A 23,747-nucleotide genomic window follows, 5' to 3' on the forward strand; every position below is an offset into this window, starting at 1 on the left:
CTCCTCAGGTCAGTCCTGAGTTGAAACACTAAGCTCAGGTTCTTCAGAGCCTGCTAGTAATATGAGCCATGGACTCCTGGGCAGTTGATAGTCCTGTGACCCTGGTCCTCAAGGCCCCCAACCAGAAGTATGAAGACCAGACCATAAACTGCTTCCTCAACTGGACCGTGGAGAGGCTGAAGACTCACATCTCCAACGTGTACCCCAGCAAGCCGGTGAGTAGCTCTCCACCTTCTCTGGTTTCCTTTCGTGTCCAACTTTATTTATATATCACATTTAAAAACCACAGAGTTGACCAAAGTGCTGTATATCAATACATTTATAAATAGCAGTATAAATACATTTAGACAAAACCGATAGGACAAGAAAACAAATGTAAAAGCACGAGTCAATAAAACCGTACTTCTAGCCACAGACTGAAAAACTCCCATACATGAACATTTTAATAGAAAACCCCAATTGCTCCGTGTTTGTGGTTTCTTCTTAGAAATGGTTTTATAAGGTCTTCGTGTCTTAAGAACAGTTTAATCCGGCTCATGTACCCAGAGTGACCCCTTAGAATTATTTGATTGATTATGTTTAGGTGGACATAAAACTAGATGGCTCTGACTAAAATGTCCCAAATAGCATCAATAGCATTGATAAGATTTTAATAATACCGATTGCCTTATTGATTCCTTCGGTTGAAAAAGGGTTCATTCACGCTGATTAGCATGAACCTACTTTTATTATCAGCACTGGCTGTATCTTCAGATCAGTCTAACTCGTCTTAAATGAAATGGTAGAATATTCGTAGCGTGAACGTGTTTGTTTTTCATTGAGGTTTCCTTAGTCAAAAAGACAAAATGCCCTGATATCATTTTAATAAACAAGTTAGAGGAATTAAAGCTACAGGGTTTTTTCAAGAAAAAGATAGTACGAGAGCAATACTGTGGCTGATCTTGTATATAAGATATATCATAATGACGCCCGAATACAAGATGGCGCCGCGGACGTAAACAACAACGCGACGTTCAAGCTCCGTAAACACAAAGCCGTCTGACGGTCTATTTGACATATTGTAATGTTTTTTGAGTAATTATAACGTTTTTGACGAACAGAAATATTGTTTTCTGGCATCAGTCAAACTTTGGAAATTGGCACCGTGGTAAGAGGGTGCGTGTGATTTGAAGTAAATGGACAACTAGGAACAGGTTCTCTTAACAACTTATTCTGGATACCCATTACTGACTAATAATTCTGTTTTATTTATAAATGTTCTATTCTATTATGCTGGGGCGGTGGTGGCGAAGTCGATAGGGACTTGGCTTGGCAACTGGAAGGTCACCAGTTCAAGTCCCGGCAAGACCAAGTGCTACCGAGGTGTCCCTGAGCAAGGCACCGTTCCCCACACTGCTCCCCGGACGCTGTTCAAAATGGCAGCCCACTGCTCCTAACACTAGGATGGGTCAAATGCAGAGAATCAATTTCCCCACGGGGATTAATAAAGTATATCAATATCAATTTCAGTTTCTCAAGTGATTGATTAAACGGCTATTCTCCAAAACAGTTAAACCAATGCAACACATTTCCTAGAGTTCTTCAAATGTATTGTTTTGCCGTCAGTCCAGCAGTCCAAAACCAACAGATATTTTATTCAAAATGATGTTAGACAAGGAAAAACATACATTTCTCACATTTGTTAACGCTGGAACCAAACGGATGTCGTATTTTCTTGAAAATGTTAGCATGCTGTTAATGTTCTGTTCGATGTACTCACCATTTCAGCTCTAAACTCAGCTGTTGTTTTACTGTGAGGAAAAATACTTTTCAAACCAGTCCTGCAGCATAATCCACTTCCTGTACGCTCAGAAGGTTCCAAACAATCAGTAACACTCAACACAATGCCGCTGTCTTTATTCTCAGTGTAGAGGTCGTTCGCAGGTGCTTTGTGTTGGTTTGTCGGGCCTCCTGCTCACACATCATTTAAAAACAATATCCTCTGTAGGTAATTATTCATCAAATGCTCACCTTAGTTTACATATACAGTTTCTTTCTACACCTTAAACATCTCTGCAGAATCTTCAACATGTGTGTATCTGTATTGCAACACACCCTTTAAAGGTATTTCTGTTTCGTTTTGTCATCATAACAAGAAGACACAGATACAAAGCTTTGACACCCTAGCAACAGTAACGGGTATTCAAATGTCAGTGAAGGTTTGAGCCCCAACTAGTTTGTTTGTGTACAAATAATCAGATGGTGCTGCAAAGGAGAAAGGAGCTTATTAGTGATAAAAGCCAACGCACCTTAATACAATCATTCATTTGTATTTGTCTGCTATCGTGGGAAAGTGTCCTTTGGAACGTGACATGCAGCACAGAGCCTTGTGAAGCACAGAGATGATTTCCCAGCTAATGTAATTCAAACGTGCCTCGTATCGTGTTACAACCTCCACACAGCAACAACCTCTCCCGCACACAGCTGCAAATGGAACGGCCCGTCCACACAGCGGCGTGCGTTGAAAGCTTCACCATTCACTTTACGCCGAACTGCATTGTGGGACGCGACGCAGAGCTTTGCTGGCGTGGTTCGCTGCAAAAGTTGAGCAATGTTCATTTTGTGAAGCCTCGGCAGAAGCGTCAGCCAATCGAATCGTATGCCAGTACAAGCTCTAGCCGATGAAACCGCTGCTTGTGTGTCAGGGGCGGGAGATTCATGTGATTGGTTGTTGGTCGAGTTTCAGACACGCCCGCCGGCAAGCGTCAACGCACGCCGCTGTGTGGACGGGCCGTAACAGATGAACATGTTTTGGTTTCAAAGGGCTGATGTTTCTGATCAGCGATGACACAGAGACATTTTGGACCTCACAAAACCCTCCATGTTGAAGCAGTTCTGATGTTTATGATCATATAACTTGATATTCATCGGCACATGGAGTTTGTCCTGCTTCTTATGAAATTGTCACCTTCAAATGTATTATCTGCAGAGCACAGAGCAGGGTTTTACTCGAGGCTTTATTATGACCTTGGAGACACTTTGAACATTTGTTGTATTTGAGGTTTTTACTCTGAGGCCTTTTTTCTACACGGCAGAACCCCCCTTATCTGGTTACACGGTGAAGAAAGGATTGTTATGTGGAAATGATAGAAGGACCAACGAGTGGCCTAAATGCACTTCTTATTCCTTAGTCTCACCTTCATGTTGTTTGTGTTGCAGCTGTCCAAAGACCAGCGGCTGGTTTACTCAGGAAGACTCCTGCAAGACCACCTGCAGCTCAAAGACGTGCTCAGAAAGGTAAGAGCTGCTGAGATCTGATGTGTTTCCTGCAGGTCCACTTATGGAAGGGAGAAACATCAATTCAATAGTTTTGCAGCTCACCCAAATATATTTTCCCAATATCCCCCCAAAAAGTTTTTAGTTCTTTAAATGTTTTATTTTTGATGGAGAACACGCAGCTCTGCATGATCACAGCTCCCCCGCTGTGACGGACCGTTGAGTGGAGCAAAATACACTAAGAGTTAGACCTAACACACTAAGCGAGTTTATCTACTCTGGAACTAGCTAAACTAGTTATAAATATATGTATTCTTTACTGTCGGGTCACTCATTACAGGTTCAGCGAGCTGCACGAGACTGACGGGCTGTCAGGAGAGGGAGAGGAAAAGAGAGCACCCCGTTTATTTTCCCATTTTATTATCCAGAGTTTCTGTAAACCTTTGAATAAAGTAGTTCATCTACTAGTAGTAGTTTGTTTAAATGCATTACTTATGTTTTTTTTTCCCGTTAATTAAAAAATAAATCTCACGTACCCCCTGCAGTACTCCAACGTACCCCTAGGGTCCGCGTACCCCCATTTCAGAACCGCTGCCCTAAGGAATCAAATAGCTTGTCCAAAATATACATTTAAAAATCATGTCTGACTGAATAGCTGACACATTAGAGGAGCTTGGAACAGAAGTCACGTGTCTGAGTCTGTGGGGGAAATGAAACCATCTGCCAAGGAAACGAAAGCTGTTCTGATGCGTTGGACCAACAAAGGAGGAGTGTTGTGTCTGACGTGTCCATACTAATCCTTCTCTCCTCCTCCTCTCCTCCTCCTCCTCCTCCTCCTCCTCTCCTCCTCCTCCTCCTCCTCCTCCTCCTCCTCCTCCTCCTCCTCCTCCTCCTCCTCCTCCTCTCGTGCCCTGACCATGTCGATCTGCAGCAGGATGAATACCACATGATGCACCTGGTGTGTGCCTCTCACACCCCCCCGGCCTCGCCCTCCCCCCGCAGCCCCTCCACGGCCAACTCTTCTGCTCCTGACTCCAGCGTGAGTGCATGCACACACACACACACACACACACACACACACACACACACACACACACACACACACACACACACACACACTGCTCTGTGTTTACCTTTCTTATAGGGCTCAAACAATGTGTGTGTGTGACAGTCGAGGCTTGTTAGCAGTGTTGTTTATCCTTAGACAAACATCCGTGTTGATTTGGAGCTCTGTGTTGTGTTGAACTCAGATAAACCCTATCTTCAAAATCCTGTTTGTTTTAAACCTTAAGAAAATGTATACGTCACCTTTTTTTTCTCAACTGTTTTTATGATTTTGCATTTATACTGAGCACAGAGCAGAGCAGATGTATAGATACAAAGAATCGTACGTACATCGATAGCAATACATTTATACTGCAATTAATAATTATATACCAATTACGGTACATTTAATATGCACATATACACCCAGCCAAATCAATAAATAATACACATTTAATTAGATCAAATAAAAGGGAACAGGGGGCTCCATGCAGTCAGACCGGCACAGGGGGATTTAGTTAAAAGAATCCAGGAAAGGCATCCATCATTTACGATATCTCAGCTCTTTAATATTGTAAGTGTGTCATTGCACCCCTCATCCAACGGGCGCGTGATGGTGGATTCCTGTCTTTTCACTTGAGAAGAATTAGACGGCGGGCAAAACTTGGCCTTTAAAAAAACAAACAGATTTTGACTATAAGGGACGTTTTTTAACGGTAAATGGACTGTACTTTTATAGCGCTTTATCAGGTCTTTCCGGCCCCTCGTGAAGTGCTTTACGTGCTACGAGTCATTCACACCTCATTCATGCAGAGCAGTACCACTTGCTCTAGGGAAGCTAATGGCGCATTTCCACTACAGCGCGGTTTAAGCGAGTATGCTAGACTAGTGAGAGAATCGCTGGCAACTACAACAAAATGAACATATTTTACCGTGATTTGATTGTAATATGGGAGGCATGTGGCGCAGTGGACTAGTGCGTTGCTGTTGGGCTCAGGGGAGCACAGGTTCAAACCCCACTGCAGTCAGCATGTCGTTGTGTCCCTGAGACACTTCACCCCAAATTGCTCCTGTGGGAATTTTCCACAGTATTGAGTATGTAGTCGCTTTGGATAAAAGCGTCTAACAAGTGACATGTAATGTAATACACGTTTCAAAATGATGCCGAAGTAACAACATACTGATACCGGTTAGTAAAAACCATGAAATAATGCTTTGACAAGTCTGCAGACAGACGGCAGAGAAAAACCTTTTAAAATGCGTGTTTTCTGAAAGCTAACGCAGTATATGCTCCGACCGTCCACACTCACAACAACGGCCTACAGACATAAATAAACCAGCGACTGTATTCTCCATGACACAGGCAGTCTGTGGTTTGAACTTGTTTAACTTTTGTCTAGTTTCTGAACAGATATGAGGAGCTGTGAGCTCTGAGTGCTAAGAGCTAACGGCTGATGTTGGTTTTGTGGTTCTCATTGAAGATGACGTCACGGCTCCGCCTACACTGCGTTACTATAGTTACCGCCCCAGTTGCTAAACTGTAATGGAAACGCAGCATAAAGTGAGCCTGGCCTACCAAGGCCTAACTATACCGTACTAAGCTGAGCGAGGCCCTGCAGTGGAAAAGCGTCATAACATTCACACTCCGTTGGCCATCGGGATTAACTCAGGGTTTAGTATCTTGCCCAACGATACATCGACATGTTGTCTGCATGGGCTGGGATCGAACCCACAACAGCACTCCCTCACAGCCACAGTCACCCTATATCTGACCTCAGACAGCCAACATAACTAGTGCAGAAGTGATATTTGTAGGGATGTAATAAAATGTCATCAGAATCAGATTGTTATCTGTGCCGATACCGACCTTACTATGTGTTTGCAGTGACACTACCTTGTTCAAACTGGCTTCATGTTCTATTTGAACACGCCTTTATAACACATTGTATTGTCTGTGTATTGATTATTTAATTGTGCAGCAATGTGCCCTTCCCAGCTCCTAATGACTGTTACATTTCTTATCTCCAGAGTTCAGACGGTGCCAGCTCTGCCTCCGCTGCCAGTTCCTCCTCTTCCTCTTCCGTCCCAGGAAGTTATGATGGCCTGAGGTATCGCGGCGGCGGCTTCCCCCAGTCCAACCCTCAGAGCCCCGCTGGAGTCCCTCAGTGGTGAGCAAGCCTCTGACTCCACAATATACGATAATACTTTATTGGTCAGATCAAGTCTGAAATGTGACTTGCATCACAGCAGCTCCATGTGTAACATCAACAGACACGATACACGAAAAACCAACGTATGGTTTGCATTTTGTAATACCTTGCCGTTTGCATGGCAATTGCCTTCATCATTTCAAGTCTGTTTAATTGTTTGAATGTTTGTGTGGATAATCAGGAGTGCAAACTAACAAGGCAGACAGAATATGTTGTTGTTGTCATTAGACTGTTTGTTTTGTGTTGACTCATAAAATAACGGACACTTCGCCAATCTGCTTTCTGTTCTAGCGTTCCTTTGTCCGAACCAATTGAGGGTTTTTTATGTGACAGCTTTTGTCTTGTTTTGTTTTTTTGTCCATTTGAGTATTGACCCAAATGTGTTCATTTCAAGGCATACGGCAGACAGAATATGTTGTTGTTGTCATTAGACTGTGTGTGTGTTTGTTTTGACACATTTAATAACAGACCTGTTATTCCTCCCCAGGCCTGACGGAGCGCAGGTCCCGTTGCAGGGCGACCTCCCCGCCAACATGCCCCCCCACCCCATGTACATGCCCATGCAGATGCTGTGGTGGCAGCAGATGTACGCACGCCACTACTACATGCAGTAGTAAGTGATTCAAGATTCAAGGGTTTTGTTGTCATGTGTGCATAGCTACAGTGTAGTTACGTCTCTTTCTCTTACTTTTAAAGTGTTGAATCATTTGAAATGAAACCGAATCTGTATATTTGAAGGAATACACCTCAGATTGATCTTTCGTACATACATTTTTTCCATTGTGTTATCTTGAATTTGCGATGTAACGTTTTTTCTTTCTGTCATGCCTCCACGGTGAACAAAAAACCTGCAAACATTAAAATAAATGCTATGAGTAAATAGACCGTGTTTAATAACAGCAAATCTATATTTCAAATCTATATCAAGTCTCATTTATCCAGTTCCTAAAAACACACTTTTACTAAAACCCTACTATTTTAAGCACTTCCGGGTAAACAGTTTCACACGTTCTGCTTTCTCAGTCACAAGTACTGTTCCAGTCTTTTTAAATAGTAATGTAATCATTTGAAGGTAACACGGGGTGATTAACTGAAACGTCTTTTGTAGATCAGTCCTTCTTTAAGTTGAGTTATTGATACTTTTATTTGCTTCTAATTACTTGACTCCTCTTTCCAGAGATGGCAAAAGTACACGCATCCTTAGTACAGATACTCGTGTTTAAAAATACTCTGGTAGAAGTACTGACTAACTCCTTTACTCAAGTCAAAGTAAAGAGGCTTTGAAATGTACTTCAGTAAAAAGTACCCATAACTAGCAGCTGCTTTTAAAGAGTACCTGACCTCCCTTTATATTAATAGAACAATAATGTCATTGTTAGCTAATGAATGTTTCCATGCTGAACAACGGCAACATGACAACGTTTCCATTGGTCCCTCTTCTTTAGAGAAGACCAGGAAATGATGGATACACGGATCGTGTTCAAATCAATAGGCACGCAATGACTCTAAAGAATAATGATCACGCACCAAACACACATTCAGACTAAAGGAACCAGCTGTTTGGAAAATGAGAGAAGTAGAAAGTACAGGTATTTGAGTTCAACATGTAAGAAGTAGAAAGTACAGGTATTTGAGTTCAACATGTAAGAAGTAGAAAGTACAGGTATTTGAGTTCAACATGTAAGAAGTAGAAAGTACAGGTATTTGAGTTCAACATGTAAGAAGTAGAAAGTACAGGTATTTGAGTTCAACATGTAAGAAGTAGAAAGTACAGGTATTTGAGTTCAACATGTGAGAAGTAGAAAGTACAGGTATTTGAGTTCAACATGTAAGAAGTAGAAAGTACAGGTATTTGAGTTCAACATGTAAGAAGTAGAAAGTACAGGTATTTGTGTTCAACATGTAAGAAGTAAGAAAGTACAGGTATTTGAGTTCAACATGTAAGAAGTAGAAAGTACAGGTATTTGAGTTCAACATGTAAGAAGTAGAAAGGAAAGTACAGGTATTTGAGTTCAACATGTAAGAAGTAGAAAAGTTACAGGTATTTGAGTTCAACGTGTAAGAAGTAGAAAGTACAGGTATTTGGGTTCAACGGTAAGAAGTAGAAAGTCACAGGTATTTGTGTTCAACATGTAAGAAGTAGAAATACAGGTATTTGGGTTCAACATGTAAGAAGTAGAAAGTACAGGTATTTGAGTTCAATGTAAGAAGTAGAAAGTACAGGTTTGTGTTCAATCATGTAAGAAGTAGAAAGTAACGGTATTTGTGTTCAACATGTAAGAAGTAGAAAGTACAGGTATTTGGGTTCAACATGTAAGAACGTAGAAGTACAGGTATTTGAGTTCAACATGTAAGAAGTAGAAAAGTACAGGTATTTGGGTTCAACCTGTAAGAAGTAGAAAGTACAGGTATTTGAGGTTCAACATGTAAGAAGTAGAAAGTACAGGTATTTGAGTTCAACATGTAAGAAGTAGAAGTAAGGTATTTGAGTTCAACATGTAAGAAGTAGAAGTACAGGTATTTGGTGTTCAACATGTAAGAAGTAGAAAGTACAGGTATTTGTGTTCAACATGTAAGAAGTAGCAAGTACAGGTATTTGTGTTCAACATGTAAGAAGTAGAAAGTACAGGTATTTGAGTTCAACATGTAAGAAGTAGAAAGTACAGGTATTTGAGTTCAACATGTAAGAAGTAGAAAGTACAGGTATTTGTGTTCAACATGTAAGAAGTAGAAAGTACAGGTATTTGTGTTCAACATGTAAGAAGTAGAAAGTACAGGTATTTGTGTTCAACATGTAAGAAGTAGAAAGTACAGGTATTTGTGTTCAACATGTAAGAAGTAGAAAGTACAGGTATTTGTGTTTCAACATGTAAGAAGTAGAAAGTACAGGTATTTGTGTTCAACATGTAAGAAGTAGAAAGTACAGGTATTTGAGTTCAACATGTAAGAAGTAGAAAGTACAGGTATTTTGTGTTCAACATGTAAGAAGTAGAAAGTACAGGTATTTGAGTTAACATGTAAGAAGTAGAAAGTACAGGTATTTGGGTTCAACATGTAAGAAGTAGAAAGTACAGGTATTTGGTTCAACATGTAAGAAGTAGAAAGTACAGGTATTTGAGTTCAACATGTAAGAAGTAGAAAGTACAGGTATTTGGTGTTCAACATGTAAGAAGTAGAAAGTACAGGTATTTGGGTTCAACATGTAAGAAGTAGAAAGTACAGGTATTTGTGTTCAACATGTAAGAAGTAGAAAGTACAGGTATTGGGTTCAACATGTAAGAAGTAGAAAGTTACAAGGTATTTGGGTCAACATGTAAGAAGTAGAAAGTACAGGTATTTGAGTTCAACATGTAAGAAGTAGAAGTACAGGTATTTGAGTTCAAAGTAGAAGAGTAGAAAGTACAGGTATTTGTAGTTCAACATGTAAGAAGTAAGAAGTACAGGTATTTGAGTTCAACATGTAAGAAGTAGAAAGTTACAGGTATTTGAGTTCAACATGTAAGAAGTAGAAAGTACAGGTATTTGATGTTCAACATGTAAGAAGTAGAAAGTACAGGTATTTGAGTTCAACATGTAAGAAGTAGAAAGTACAGGTATTGTGTTCAACATGTAAGAAGTAGAAAGTACAGGTATTTGTGTTCAACATGTAAGAAGTAGAAAGTACAGGTATTTGGGTTCAACATGTAAGAAGTAGAAAGTACAGGTATTTGGGTTCAAAATGTAAGAAGTAGAAAGTACAGGTATTTGAGTTCAACATGTAAGAAGTAGAAAGTACAGGTATTTAAGTTCAAAATGTAAGAAGTAGAAAGTACAGGTATTGAGTTCAAACATGTAAGAAGTAGAAAGTACAGGTATTTGAGTTCAAAATGTAAGAAGTAGAAAGTACAGGTATTTGAGTTCAAAATGTAAGAAGTAGAAAGTACAGGTATTTGGGTTCAACATGTAAGAAGTAGAAAGTACAGGTATTTGAGTTCAACATGTAAGAAGTAGAAAGTACAGGTATTTGAGTTCAACATGTAAGAAGTAGAAGTACAGGTATTTGTGTTCAACATGTAAGAAGTAGAAAGTACAGGTATTTTGTGTTCAACATGTAAGAAGTAAGAAAGTACAGGTATTTGGTTCAACATGTAAGAAGTAGAAAGTACAGGTATTTGGGTTCAACATGTAAGAAGTAGAAAGTACAGGTATTTGTGTTCAACATGTAAGAAGTAGAAAGTACAGGTATTTGGGTTCAACATGTAAGAAGTAGAAAGTTACAGGTATTTGAGTTCAACATGTAAGAAGTAGAAAGTACAGGTATTTGGTTCAACATGTAAGAAGTAGAAAGTACAGGTATTTGGTTCAACATGTAAGAAGTAGAAAGTACAGGTATTTGAGTTCAACATGTAAGAAGTAGAAAGTACAGGTATTTGGGTTCAACATGTAAGAAGTAGAAAGTACAGGTATTTGTGTTCAACATTGTAAGAAGTAGAAAGTACAGGTATTTGTGTTCAACATGTAAGAAGTAGAAAGTTCAGGTATTTGGTTCAACATGTAAGAAGTAGAAAGTACAGGGGTATTTGAGTTCAAAATGTAAGAAGTAGAAAGTACAGGTATTTGGGTTCAACATGTAATGAAGTAGAAAGTCCAGGTATTTGAGTTCAACATGTAAGAAGTAGAAAGTACAGTATTTGAGTTCAACATGTAAGAAGTAGAAGTACAGGTATTGAGTTCAACATTGTAAGAAGTAGAAAGTACAGGTATTTGAGTTCAACATGTAAGAAGTAGAAAGTACAGGTATTTGAGTCAACATGTAAGAAAGTAAGAAAGTACAGGTATTTGTGTTCAACATGTAAGAAGTAGAAAGTACAGGTATTGGGTTTTCAACATGTAAGAAGTAGAAAGTACAGGTATTTGGGTTCAACATGTAAGAAGTAGAAAGTACAGGTATTTGGGTTCAACATGTAAGAAGTAGAAAGTACAGGTATTTGGGTTCAACATGTAAGAAGTAGAAAGTACAGGTATTTGGGTTCAACATGTGAGAAGTAAAAGTAAAAAGTGGTCAGAAAAATAAGTAGTGGAGAAAAGTACTGATATCAGAACGATGTACTTAAATAAAGTAACGAAGTATTTGTACTCCACTACTTCCCCCTGACTCCTCTTTCCCTCTCCTCCTCTCTCTCCAGTCAAGCAGCAGTAGCCGCCTCCCAGCCTCCCAGCGAGCCCCCTCCCTCCCCCCCCTCCTCCTCACCCCATCAGCCAGCCCAGCCTAATGAAGCCGTGCAGCCCAACCCCCCGCTGGGACCCAACCCGGCCCCCAACCCGCTGCCCGAGAACCAGCCGGCCAACCCCAACATCCAGATGAACGCGCAGGGCGGCGCGGTGATGAACGACGACGAGCTGAACCGTGATTGGCTGGACTGGCTTTACACGGTGTCACGCGCCGGAGTGCTGCTCAGCATCGTCTACTTCTACTCCTCCTTCAGCCGCTTCGCCATGGTGGTGGGGGCCATGCTGCTCGTATACCTGTGAGTCACCTGGGTTTAAAGAGGAATATTTGTCTTAATGTACATTATTTGATTTCATATTCTGTCCTTGTACAGGTTTAGGGTTAGGGTTGTGCATATGACAATAAAACCTTTGAATCTTGAATATTTGTACATTTCTCACACCTCATTCAGTCTGTAGTCGGACCGAGTGTTCACGGCAAAGCTTAGGTCCCACCTGTTGTTCTTTATGAGTTCAACTTGTTCATGTGTGGAAGGGTTTTTAAAGAGCATTGAAGTCAAGTCTGAGAGTTTGCTGACGTTTGTGTTTCTCCTCCAGGCATCAGGCCGGTTGGTTTCCCTTCAGGCCGGATCAGCAGAACGTCGGAGGAGGAGGAGGAGGAGCAGCTGCGCCTCGAGAGGAAGCAGAGAGACACCAAGACATACAGGAAATGGTGAGCTGAAGAATGTCCCTTAACCTGCTTAAGTTCATTTAGAATTGTTTTGGTAATGTTCAAAGTTACACAACTAGGAACTCCCACCCCCCACGTCATAACTCCGCCAGTCTGTCTGCTTTCTGTTCTGTAGTTTCTTTGTCCGAACCAATTGAGGGTTTTTTATGCGACTGCTTTTGTAAAGTGTGCTCGTAGTGTGTCCGTTTGAGTATTGACGCCAAATATGTATATATGTTCATTTGAATTCATTTCTTATTGTTACTTAACTGTATATCATTTTATTTGTCTTTAATTGTATGAATCTGTGCTGTCCTGTTTTTCAATCTTACCCTGTTGCTGTTAAACTACTTAATTTCCCCACAGGGATTAATAAACGTCCATCTTATCGTATCTCGTAAAGTGCTGTATAAATTAAATGACAAACGTTATAATAATAATAATACATTTGATTTAAGGCGCCTTTCACACCCAAGGACACCGTACAGTTTGGTAAAAGCAACAGAACATGATAAAACACAAACATACCATCATGGAGAAGACAATTAAAGTGGACACACATGATAGGGACAGGTGATTCAGGGGAGACAGACGATAGGGAGCACTACAGTGAGTAGGCTTATCTGAACAGGTGGGTTTTGAGGAGGGTCTTGAATGTGGTGATTGTGTCAGACTGTGGGATGTGAAGGGGGGGGAGAGTTCCAGAGTTTAGGAGCCCCCATATATGTTATGATCACGTCGTATAGCATCTCATCTTCATTGTTGTGTGTGTCTCAGGAGCGTCTGATGGACGAGGGTCTGGAGGAGGAGGACAGCGTGGAGGAGGGGGGGGGAGTCGCAGAGGACCAGGCTGCTGCTGCCCCCCCCGAGCCTCCCTTCCTCTCCACCGCCTGGTCCTTCATCAGCACCTTCTTCACCTCGCTCATCCCCGACGGACGACCCCAACCCGCCAACTAGGCAGACCCGCCCTCTGCCTCCCTCCTTCTGAAAGCAGGCACCTCTCTACAGAAGTATCTCCAGAAATGCCCCCAAAATACCCCCCCAAAACCCTCAGATACACTTTTATCAGAGACTGTCGGATACCATGCTCCGACATGCTGCCAACTAATGGACCGATGTGTAAGATAAAGCTCCTCTGAAATGTGAGAGCAGTGTGTAAAGAATAAAGGAATATATAGAAAGTGAATCTCACGTTGTGTTGGTGGAGTAAGTGCTGCAGCAGTGAAAGTGTTTTTCTTTCATTGAGATGTCGTGATGAAGGTGAGAAAAAGGAGCTGTCTTCCATTTTAAGATTCATGCTTCGGAAACTTTTGAAAAAGGGTTGTGACACCCCCACCCCACAAAAAAAGAAACCTCCCCTCCATTTCAGGGAGATTCATGAGAACATAACATCCCTGCTGACTATGTGCGTAACGACATTGCAGCTGCTGAAGCACATTGTTTTCCAACTGTGTGTATTTGAACATTATTTACACATGTAAGTATATGCATCTTTAACTCCTCAATATATGCTTTTTTTGAATAAAAATGTTGCTGCGGTTACCACGGTCTGATGTGTTTCACTTCCTGTTATTCAACCCTGATGTCCTGCAGGTGGCGCTGCTCACACACTTATGGTGAAGTGTCTGAAGTAGTTGCTGATTTAAATTCCTTATACGGGACATTCAATAGTTTTCAAGCACACACTTTGGTGAGTCTTTAAGTTTAGTGCGTCTATACTTTTGATTTACATACACTTTTTAACATTTCCATATTTCCGTCATATTGTTTCCACCACTCAGAGACTTTGAAACTGACTTCTTAAAAATGATAAATGGCATATAATTATTATCAGTGTCAATAATAACAATCTCCTTTAATTTACAATAAGCTGTTTCTAAAATGCAGGCAACACAAGAAAGGAAATATTAAAACACAAAGCAGTTTCGACTGGACAAATGAAAATAAAATACTTACTGCTATAGTTAACCATGTATGCATGTATTTATATTATTTGTGGATGTCTTACAGTCTCCAGAGATGTAATATTGTTTGAATTGAAGGATTCAACAGTGCAGTATATAAACACAGGCTTAATGCTGCTGCGTTGCCTGCGTCTTCACTAGGAAGTTGCCCTTGAACACACGACAATACTCCATACAAGCTTGTGGTGATAGGTCATCCCCATTCAAACGAGGAAAGCGTTTAGTCACTGTTATTCAAAGCAACTTACAACATGTACCATGAGGATAGAAACTTGGTACAGCAAAAATCTTGCAAATACATTCAAATAGTCCAAATATTTGTAATCATTCCATACTGGAATGGAAATTTCACTTTTTTAGCCTAGAACGTCTACAAAAGATTCTACCAGGTCCCAAAAATAGGTTTTCGTGAATTTTTTAGTGTGTGCGCGTGCGAAGTGCGCCCCGCCAATTTGTTTCTATGTGTCTGCCAGCACAAGAAAGGCTCTTGAGGCCTAGTACCAGGGCCGGTTCTAGCCAATTTGCTGCCCTATGTGAGATTTTATAAAGAATAAATGAAAAATCTCTACAAAAGACAAATACACTACAAAAACAGAAACTTATTGACATCGGTAATATACGTCAAAATGGCTTCAAATGTATTCAGTATTGTGTGAACATGTTTTAATTGGGGGGTGGACATCACCTCCTCTAGGGGGGTGTCTCTGGTGCACTTTGAGCACACACTTACTAGAGACCTGATCTAGGGGGTACAACTCTAAAACACCCATATGAAAAAGATCGGTTTACATTTTAATATCCAAATAAGTATATGAACATAACCAATCACCTACCATAGCCAATAACAAATAAATGTAACTTATTTTATTTTTGTTGTTCATTCATATCTTATTTTAGTTAACATTTATTTATTCGTGCATATTTTTGTATCTCTCCAACTTTAAACGGTATTTTTGGTTTACTATATATATTATACATTGGAATGATTTCAAACCTGTTTTTATTTATCCTAATAATTATAAAGGAGTGCCTTGGAAATATGTGTTTACATCATTTGTGGTCAAAACGTTTGAGACCCTCTGAGATAACTTAGACTAAAATTAACTATCTATTCTAAACACTCAGAGAGTCCTTTACCTCACTGAGCCTCTCAGTCTGACAGGAGAGCTCTCCTCCACCCTGGTTGTAGAAACATCTACTTCTTATATCCGTTAGCGCAGCTAGCACCAGATTCTAATAACAACAGCGCTGGTACCGGTGTGCCCTCTCTCTCTCTCCCTCGCTCGCTCTCTCGCTCCCACGCTCGCACTTTGGCTGTGAGCTGCAGGCTCCTGATAAGCCAACATCCCCCACTTTCATCACTTACAGCGCCCATCGTACAGGGCAAATGAAATGTGTAACCGGGGTGAAAAGGGTGTTACATTTACTTAATTATGAATGTTGTTACATCAAGGCCGAAAATTAGGATGAGCGCCAACGGTCAAAAATGTTTTTTCCCCTCCCAGAACTGCCAGCGCAGCGCCCCCTGATCTGGCACCCTAGGCGACCGCCAAAAATCGGCCCTGCCAGTACAGTGGCAATGTCTCAAGATTTAGCAAAAATACACCTGTATTGAACATACAGTAACACAAATACTACAAATCCACATAACAAACAATCAAAAATGAAAAAGGGTTGCCACTTATTATTATTTAAAAAAAAATATATTTGTACATAGGGGAAAACACTGGTGTATACTAAGCAACTTTATTTCTGAGAGTTTAGAAAAAGGAAGTATGGGGGTGTTTCATTGACTTCTTATTCTTATCCAGCTTAATGGTGCTTTACCAGCTTTTTCTGTTCCAAGTGTGGATCAGACAATACGCTTTGGTTCACAATCTAAATCCCTTTACAATAATAATAATAAAATACATAAATACACCTCAAATCCTATGAAACCCCCCGTACTCCTTAAGAAATATCACAGTGCCTAACCTCCCTAACTCATACTCCTTTTAAATTGAGATCCTTTACTCCTTAAAATGATTCCTAAATATCTCTTTGTGTTACATATTTTCTACATCTCAGTAATGCTACTGACTCCTCCTCCTGACATTTCCTATCAGTTTTAATGTTTTATTTAGTGCACAGTGCCTTCATCTCCACCTAGTCAACACTGTTTCTTGTCTCCTATATCCACTACTTGTATTGACTTCACCTGCAGAGAACTGTCTTGTATCATTTTCTTTTCTGTGTTGACCTTCATCAAAACAGTCACACATTTTGTACAGAATTTGAGAAGTAGGTGTATTATACCCTTGGGTTTTAAAAGAGAGTTAGAGTTTAGTCTCTGTTGCATGTTACAGTGCAACATGCTCAGGCTGACACTCCCACAGAGGTGAGTGGAGGAGCATCTCAGACAGCGATGCACTTCAGAGTCCTCCAAACCCCCTAATCAAATGACCATGGATTTTTGTGTAGTTGGTCGTAGAAGGCCCAATTAATTATGCATGACAGCGGCTTGACGGCCATTTGATTTCGTTACGCTCGCCCCCTCCGAGCCGCCGATCCAATCAGGTTAGGACCCCCTTCTCTCTCTCTTTCTTTCCCTTATCGGAGGGGGAGATTTCTTTAAGAGGGTGTTTGGGGTCTTGTAGGACATTTCATCATCATAATAAGTCCTTGATATGCAGACTGTTTCCCTGCTATCAGGCCTTGTTGTCTTTGGAGGCAGCAGTTGGGCTGGACACATGCCACGGAGATACACTGACATTATTAAATGAATTGAGGGAGAAAAGGAGGGGGGGAGAGTGTGACACCTGTAAGGACGAGATGCTGATGCACTGGAGCACCTGCTTTCAGTAAGGGTTCCCTCACTGAGCAGACACACCGTCATGTTTAGATGAAAACAAGATGCTCTCGCAGATATATTTGGCTATTTCTCACAATATCTGAGCTGAAAGGATGTAGATAAATACAGAAATGGTGCCCCAGTGGCCCAATGGCTAAGGCAGTGGCCTCCTAAGCCAGGGATTGTGGGTTCGAGTCCCATCTGCGGTGACTGCTCTGTGGATCAGGGGGGAAATCACTGTCTACCAATCAGAGGGTCAGCGGTTTGATTACACGTGTGTTGTAGGTGTTTCCGTCTAGCAGCACTCTCTCCATAAGAAGAGCTTTATGCAAGTATTTCCACCTGTAGAGTTGAATTATTGTTTTATTCAAGTTTGTTTCCATTTCACTTAGTTTTTGTTGACGTTTCTGTGATATTTTTGTTTCTCTACTATTTTCTCAACCCTCGTAAAAATAATTATAGAAAATAAGAGAAGTTTTTACTCTTCAAAATAAATTACCAGATAAGGTTTAGTGTCATCTAGTGGTGAGGTTACAGATTGCGACCCACTGAACACCCCTCCACTCACTTCTTCTCTAAATGTGTTGAAGATGCTACTGGGCCACCACCGGTAACGTAAACGTGAAAAGCCCTCTCTAGATTTGTGTCCCTCCTGAGCTAGAAACGTGGCCGTGCAACATGGCTAACTTTGTAGAAGACTCTCTGTGTAGATATGTAGGGCTCATTCAAGCTAAAGAAAACACATCTATTCTAAAAATCCAGTGTAGCTTGTAGGCAGGGGCGAACTGGCCATTGGGAATACCGGGAGTTTTCCCGGTGGGCCGGTACCGAAGTGGGCCGGTTGGACAATTCACTAGCACCCCACCACCCCCCGTTGACAATTGACTAGCGGTACCGAGTTGGGCCGGTCGGACGGTCGAGTTTCCCGGGCTGATTTTTAGTCCCAGTCCGCCCCTGCATGTAGGTGATATTTAATAACTTGTAAAGTGGAGTTTCTTGGCTGGCTCTGACACTAAAAGGAAAAATACTTCTCTGATCTTTTGGTCGACGTGATCCTCCGACTGACTACTGTCGAAAACGTAGAAAATGTTTGAGAAACCTAGAAATGTAACGTAATTATCTTGTTATTCAAATGATTACCAAACGTAACTGCTTCCGTATCAAAACAGCTTGGGTTTCCTTCATTAGCTTAACCTTGAATTAGACTTTTTTGCAGTGCAGAGAGTTGTACACGGTGTCTGTCTCTCTGAGTATTTGTACGACAGGAAGAGGATTATTTCTCTCTACATTTATTAAAATATACATCTGTGAACACTTCTCTATGCCAAGATAAGCCGGTCACCTGACACAGGTGCGGCACATGAAGATGCTGATAAACAGCACCATTACACAGGTGGGCCTTGGGCTCTTCAAAATAAAAGCCCACTCAGTGTACATGTGTGAATAGCAGAATAGTGTTAATTTCGTTGACTAAATCTATGACGAAATATGTTCGTCAACGACCTTTTTTTCCATGACGAAAACGAGACGATGACGAGACGGCGCCGACGGCAGTAAACAATAACTGTAACGAAATCATCATGCAATATCGTTGACGAAAAGTGACGAGACGAAAATGTAGTTCACTAAATAAAAACTATGCCAAAATCTCTCTTTACTTTCGTTGACGAAAAATGAGGAGACGAAATATTATCAAAGATAACGTTACATCTCTGATAGTCAGTTTTTCTCCCAGCAGTTCCATTTCCGGTGCTGCGGCAGGGCAGCAGCTGTGTGTCTGTGCTGCGTGCGGCGGTAGATTTGAATTACACCGGGCAGCGGCACACTGTGAACTGTCAGGAAGACTCGGGTCTAACTCATGGTCTAACTAACCTTATTTAACAGAAAATGAAATGGCAACAGGGCTTGGGAGCAGTGGTCGCACTCGCGTTAACCGAATACCCCCCCCGTCAGCGCGAGTGATTGATAAATTGTGCACTCGACGGATAATAATGGATTATGACGGAAATGTTACGATCCGTCAAAATGACTGACAACGAAAAAGTCTAAAGCCACCACTGCTTGGGAGAAAGAAATGATGTGATATTTGGGCCCATTTTCGCTACAATGAGGCGGAGAGAAAAAGCGAATGCATTGTTTCATCAGAAGGGAAGCAATGTGGCCATGACACAGCTGAGCAGATACTCTCTGCAAAGCTGCATTCTTAATCATTCAACCTGTGTTTTTCATCAAATCAGGACAAGATATAATCTTATTATTTATATATACTAAAATGACAAATTATTGGTTTTGGCTAGACTAGTTTGACTGAAATGTTCTATATAATCTGATGACTAAAAAATACTCAACAGTTTTTGACAAAAAGTAGACTAAAATAATTAGTTTTCTTTGACTAAAATATGACTAAAATGCTCAGACTTTTAGTCGACTAAATCTTGACTAAAATGTTACTGTTTTAGTCGACTAAAATAAGACTAAAATGCTCAGACTTTTAGTCGACTAAAACTTGACTAAATAAAAACAGGATGAAGGTGACTAAATATGACTAAAACTAAAAAGGAAATTTAACACAGGACTAAGACTAAAACTAAATTAAAAAATAGCTGACGAAATTAACACTATAGCAGAAGTTATTTAACTTGTGACAAATAGGAGCAACATCATATTTGTGTTGTATTTGTAAATACACAACCAAAGTAAAGTACCTCAACATTTTAAAATATTGTGCAATGCTACAATGCTTCCCCTCTGATTTTGGGTTATTTCTTAAAGACATTACATAAAGAAATACTTTAGAGTCCCATAAGTGTCAGAAGTAATCTGACAGCAGCCTTAATGTCAGACTCAGTTGAAACCTGGGGTAAAAGGATTTGTTCTCCAGCAGAATCCCAATGGTTTGTGGGCAGGAAGTGAATTTAGTTGGATCTCCATCAGGAAGTCCTGTCGTCTCTCTTTGTCCTCGGGCAACTTTGCTTTCAAGGTGTATTTCCTCTAAAACGATGTTCCATTGTTTGCCAACAGGTTTCACATTTCAGCACAAACCCTCCCGTGTGTTTGTGCCCTTTGTCTTCCCTGAAGCACTCTGTTTGTTAAAAACGCTTTATCGCTAAATTTGACTTGGCACATCTTGTCAGGACAGACCACGGCTGATGAGACTCTCGACCTGCAGATAAAACATCCATTAAGTGGCTTGTCTGGGCCGATTCTGGGATCTTACCCTATTAGCATATTGTTAGCCATTAGCTGGATGGTCTGCAGCAATGGATGCACTTGCTGCCATTGTGCAGCAGTCACCACGCCATAAAGAACCACCTCTCACTCTGCTGCCGTGCTAAATGACGTCCAAGACATCGTAATGCTCGCTGGCTGTCCTCCGCCAGACCATTCAAACGACCGCTAAAAGCCCGGTGAGGGAGGGGGGAGGGGGGGGGAGAGGCAAAAAAAGGGCCAAAATGCAAAATTAATGGAAATTACATTAGATGCAGCTCATGCTCCTCACTGTGTAAATTATGCCCCAAAATGGACTCTCTGGCCCGACTGTTGGCTCCAATTTGTGAGGCCATACCTCACGGTGGCTCGTCTTGTCCTTCCCCTCTCTCTTTAATCCAATCACGGCCACACTGGATGTTATTTATTTGTTTATTTATTTATTTTCGAAGGATGTAACCGATTCTTATCAGGGCAGAAGTGGGGCCTTCTTCCTGGTGAAACGGTGACTAACGTCCAGCCATCGATCCGTCAGTTCGTCTGCGGTGGAGGGTGATGCTTCTGGTGATAGACGTGTTTGTGTGTGTGTGTGTGTGTGTGTGTGTGTGTGTGTGTGTGTGTGTGTGTGTGTGTGTGTGTGTGTGTGTGTGTGTGTGTGTGTGTGTGTGTGTGTGTGTGTGTGTGTGTGTGTGTGTGTGTGTGTGTGTGTGTGTGTATAGATAAGAGCGTTTAGTTTATGGAGCCTACTGGAGTCAATAGTGCAAATATGGTTGTGTTTTTAAGTCCATGGATAGTGATTTAATGTGTACATATGAGGCCTTTTAACATTTGAGCTGATTTGATGTTTTATTGTTTTAATTGTATTCGTATTAAACATTTTTGGACCCTTTCAAACCTTCACATTAAGTGCCACTGCTTGCCTGTAGCCTAATGTCTATGATCGTAAAAGCATTCGGCAAAATGCCTAAAATGTAAATCCACAACACTTCTCTCATTGGAAGATGCATATTGTTATGCATTTCAGTTCCAGGTCTTTTAGCTCTGCGGTACATTATGATTTATGATCTCAGAAATGGCTTCAATTATTTAACTCCTCAGAGTTTCTGAGTGGATGTTGTTGGTCTCATTTAGTCCATCATTAATTTTGTTTTTGGCAGGGTAACACACCCTCTAACTTAACCTTCTTAAACTTTTTGTGCAGGATACATCTTCAGACACAACATGCAGGAAACTCAACCTAGTTGCTGCAAACGAGATTGTGAGGTCGTAGTTCATTTTTTAAAAGAGTGACCATTTCTGATACAAAACATGGAGTGCAAACACCTTAAAGGTAGGGTAGGTAAGAATGGAGAAACCAGCTCGAGTGCGCTAGAATTTGAAAGTACGCAGCCGAAAACAATCTGCCCCTTCCTTCAGACTTCCTTACAGAGCCCCTCCTCCAACACACACGAACGCGCGCATGACCAATGAGGGCATGAGATAAGTTTGTGCACAGATGGAAGGCTGACAGGCAGGTAGGCCATCCAGTTACTTTAGCCGGGCCGGCTCAGAAGATTGGTCGTGCTTTTTACAGCGCCACGGCTTCCACTGATTAATTTGTGTATGTATTTATTGTCAAAGCATTTAATATATTCATTGCTATCGGGATGTTAAGAGCATTCCATGGAATATAACAAGTGTTTCTGAAGTGAATTACCTACCCCACCTTTAAAGCTAGTGTAGAACATATTAAACATTTTAATTATTGTCAACAAGAAAGGACTCAAACAAACTACTAAAATAAATGGACATGGTTGCAATAATTGTAATAGTTAATTGACTCATCATTTTAGGGAAACAGTTGGTAATTCTCTTGACGTGAAGGGTTACGTTTCTGATTTAAGCGATGAGGAGACATCTTCAGACACACACGGCAGGACGGAGGTGAAAAAGGCAGACAATCCAACCTGAGGACTTTAATGAAACACAAAGATTTAAGAGTTGCTGTGTAAACCTGATCGACACAATGTGAGGTCGTAGTTATTTTAGATCCTTTTAGCAAAATTGGACTGAACATATGAACATGGTGTGCTTAAGGCTAGTGTTTTTTTTAATAATGAAATCTAAATGTACATTATAGTTAACAAGAGAAGACTCAAACCAACTACTGAAATAATTGGTCATTGTTGCAATCATTTAAAGAAGTAATTATCTCATCATCTTAACAGCTGGTCATTTTCTTGACATGATGGGTTACATTTAAATGAAAGAGATAAGGGTGGCTGTGGCTCAGCTGATCTTCAAATCTGGAGGTCAGTCAACATGTCGAAGTGTCCTTGGGGGAGATTGGCCAACGGTGTGAGTGTGTGTGAATTGTAGTCTTCCTGATCAAGTGTGTGCCAGCTCCTGTCTGTGTAATAACACTTGTATATGCAAAGCTCTTTGAGGGCTCGCAAAGACAATCTAGTTCATTTAAACATAAAGAACCACGGTCGCTCTCTGCGTCTAACATACGGCCCGATTCCAATCAGGCCTCTCCAACCTCCATCTTTGGGGTGTTACGTTATATAGCAGACCCTCCATGTGAACAAAGTGAAAGTGGGAAGTGAGAAGAAACAGATTGGATTGGATTTAGGCCTTTCCTGTCTGTAGCTCTTTATTCAAAGAAATTAGGAGAGTAGCTCTCACCAAAAGGCGTTTAACTTCGAACTATCTGTTTGATGGAGGCATCATTAGACTCAGTGGAGAGAGTGTGTGTGTGTGTGTGTGTGTGTGTGTGTGTGTGTGTGTGTGTGTGTGTGTGTGTGTGTGTGTGTGTGTGTGTGTGTGTGTGTGTGTGCGTGTTCATGCAGGTGGTTCTTAGAACAGGTTACACATTGCCTAAACTAGCTGGTCACTAGTTTTGTGAAAATGTTACTCTAAAGGAGAATAAGTTGGGGACTATTTTCTACGGCAGATTGGTCCAAATTTGGTCTGCAAGTGAGTATTTCTGGGAGCAGGATGGGGTGTGTTCTGGATTGAGGCTAAGACCCCCTACTGTCTACATACAACCTATCTCTTGAGTTTTACCTCCTTCATTTTTTTAAAAATACAATAAGCAAATGATTTCTTTAATACTGATGTTCAGTTTCATAAAGTATGAGAAAGCTGATGTAATATTTTCATCACTTTGCGAGTCTGTGATGTTCTGTGTACTGATTCTTCACTTTGATGGCTTTGTTACTCGTCTCCCCCTCAACCAATCGATCAATCAATCAACCAAAGTTTATTTATATAGCCCAATATCACACATTTTACATTTGTCTCAGTGGACTTTACAGTTAGTACAGATTATGAATACG

General features: G+C 40.9%; 1 protein-coding gene and 1 non-coding gene across 2 annotated transcripts; both read left to right on the forward strand.

Moving 5' to 3' along the window:
• herpud2 (HERPUD family member 2) lies at positions 1-13,969 on the forward strand. Its single transcript, XM_034196825.1, has 8 exons — positions 1-215; positions 3,199-3,276; positions 4,187-4,294; positions 6,328-6,467; positions 6,997-7,122; positions 11,675-12,016; positions 12,315-12,429; positions 13,204-13,969. Exons 1-8 carry the CDS (start codon positions 69-71, stop codon positions 13,381-13,383), a joined length of 1,236 nt encoding a protein of 411 aa, XP_034052716.1. The 5' UTR covers positions 1-68; the 3' UTR covers positions 13,384-13,969.
• A 3,387-nt stretch (positions 13,970-17,356) lies between these two features.
• Positions 17,357-17,429, forward strand: trnar-ccu. Its single transcript has one exon. It is a non-coding gene; the product is annotated as a tRNA-Arg (tRNA).
• Positions 17,430-23,747: the final 6,318 nt, after the last annotated feature.

Source organism: Gymnodraco acuticeps, unplaced genomic scaffold (genome assembly GCF_902827175.1).
Source record: "Gymnodraco acuticeps unplaced genomic scaffold, fGymAcu1.1, whole genome shotgun sequence".
Classification (NCBI taxonomy): domain Eukaryota; kingdom Metazoa; phylum Chordata; class Actinopteri; order Perciformes; family Bathydraconidae; genus Gymnodraco; species Gymnodraco acuticeps.

Coding starts and splice junctions, on each gene's coding strand:
- herpud2 (XM_034196825.1), top strand. CDS start 69: ATGGACTCCTGGGCAGTTGATAGTCCTGTGACCCTGGTCCTCAAGGCC. Junction 216..3,198: donor ACGTGTACCCCAGCAAGCCG/GTGAGTAGCTCT, acceptor TTTGTGTTGCAG/CTGTCCAAAGACCAGCGGCT. Junction 4,295..6,327: donor CTTCTGCTCCTGACTCCAGC/GTGAGTGCATGC, acceptor TCTTATCTCCAG/AGTTCAGACGGTGCCAGCTC.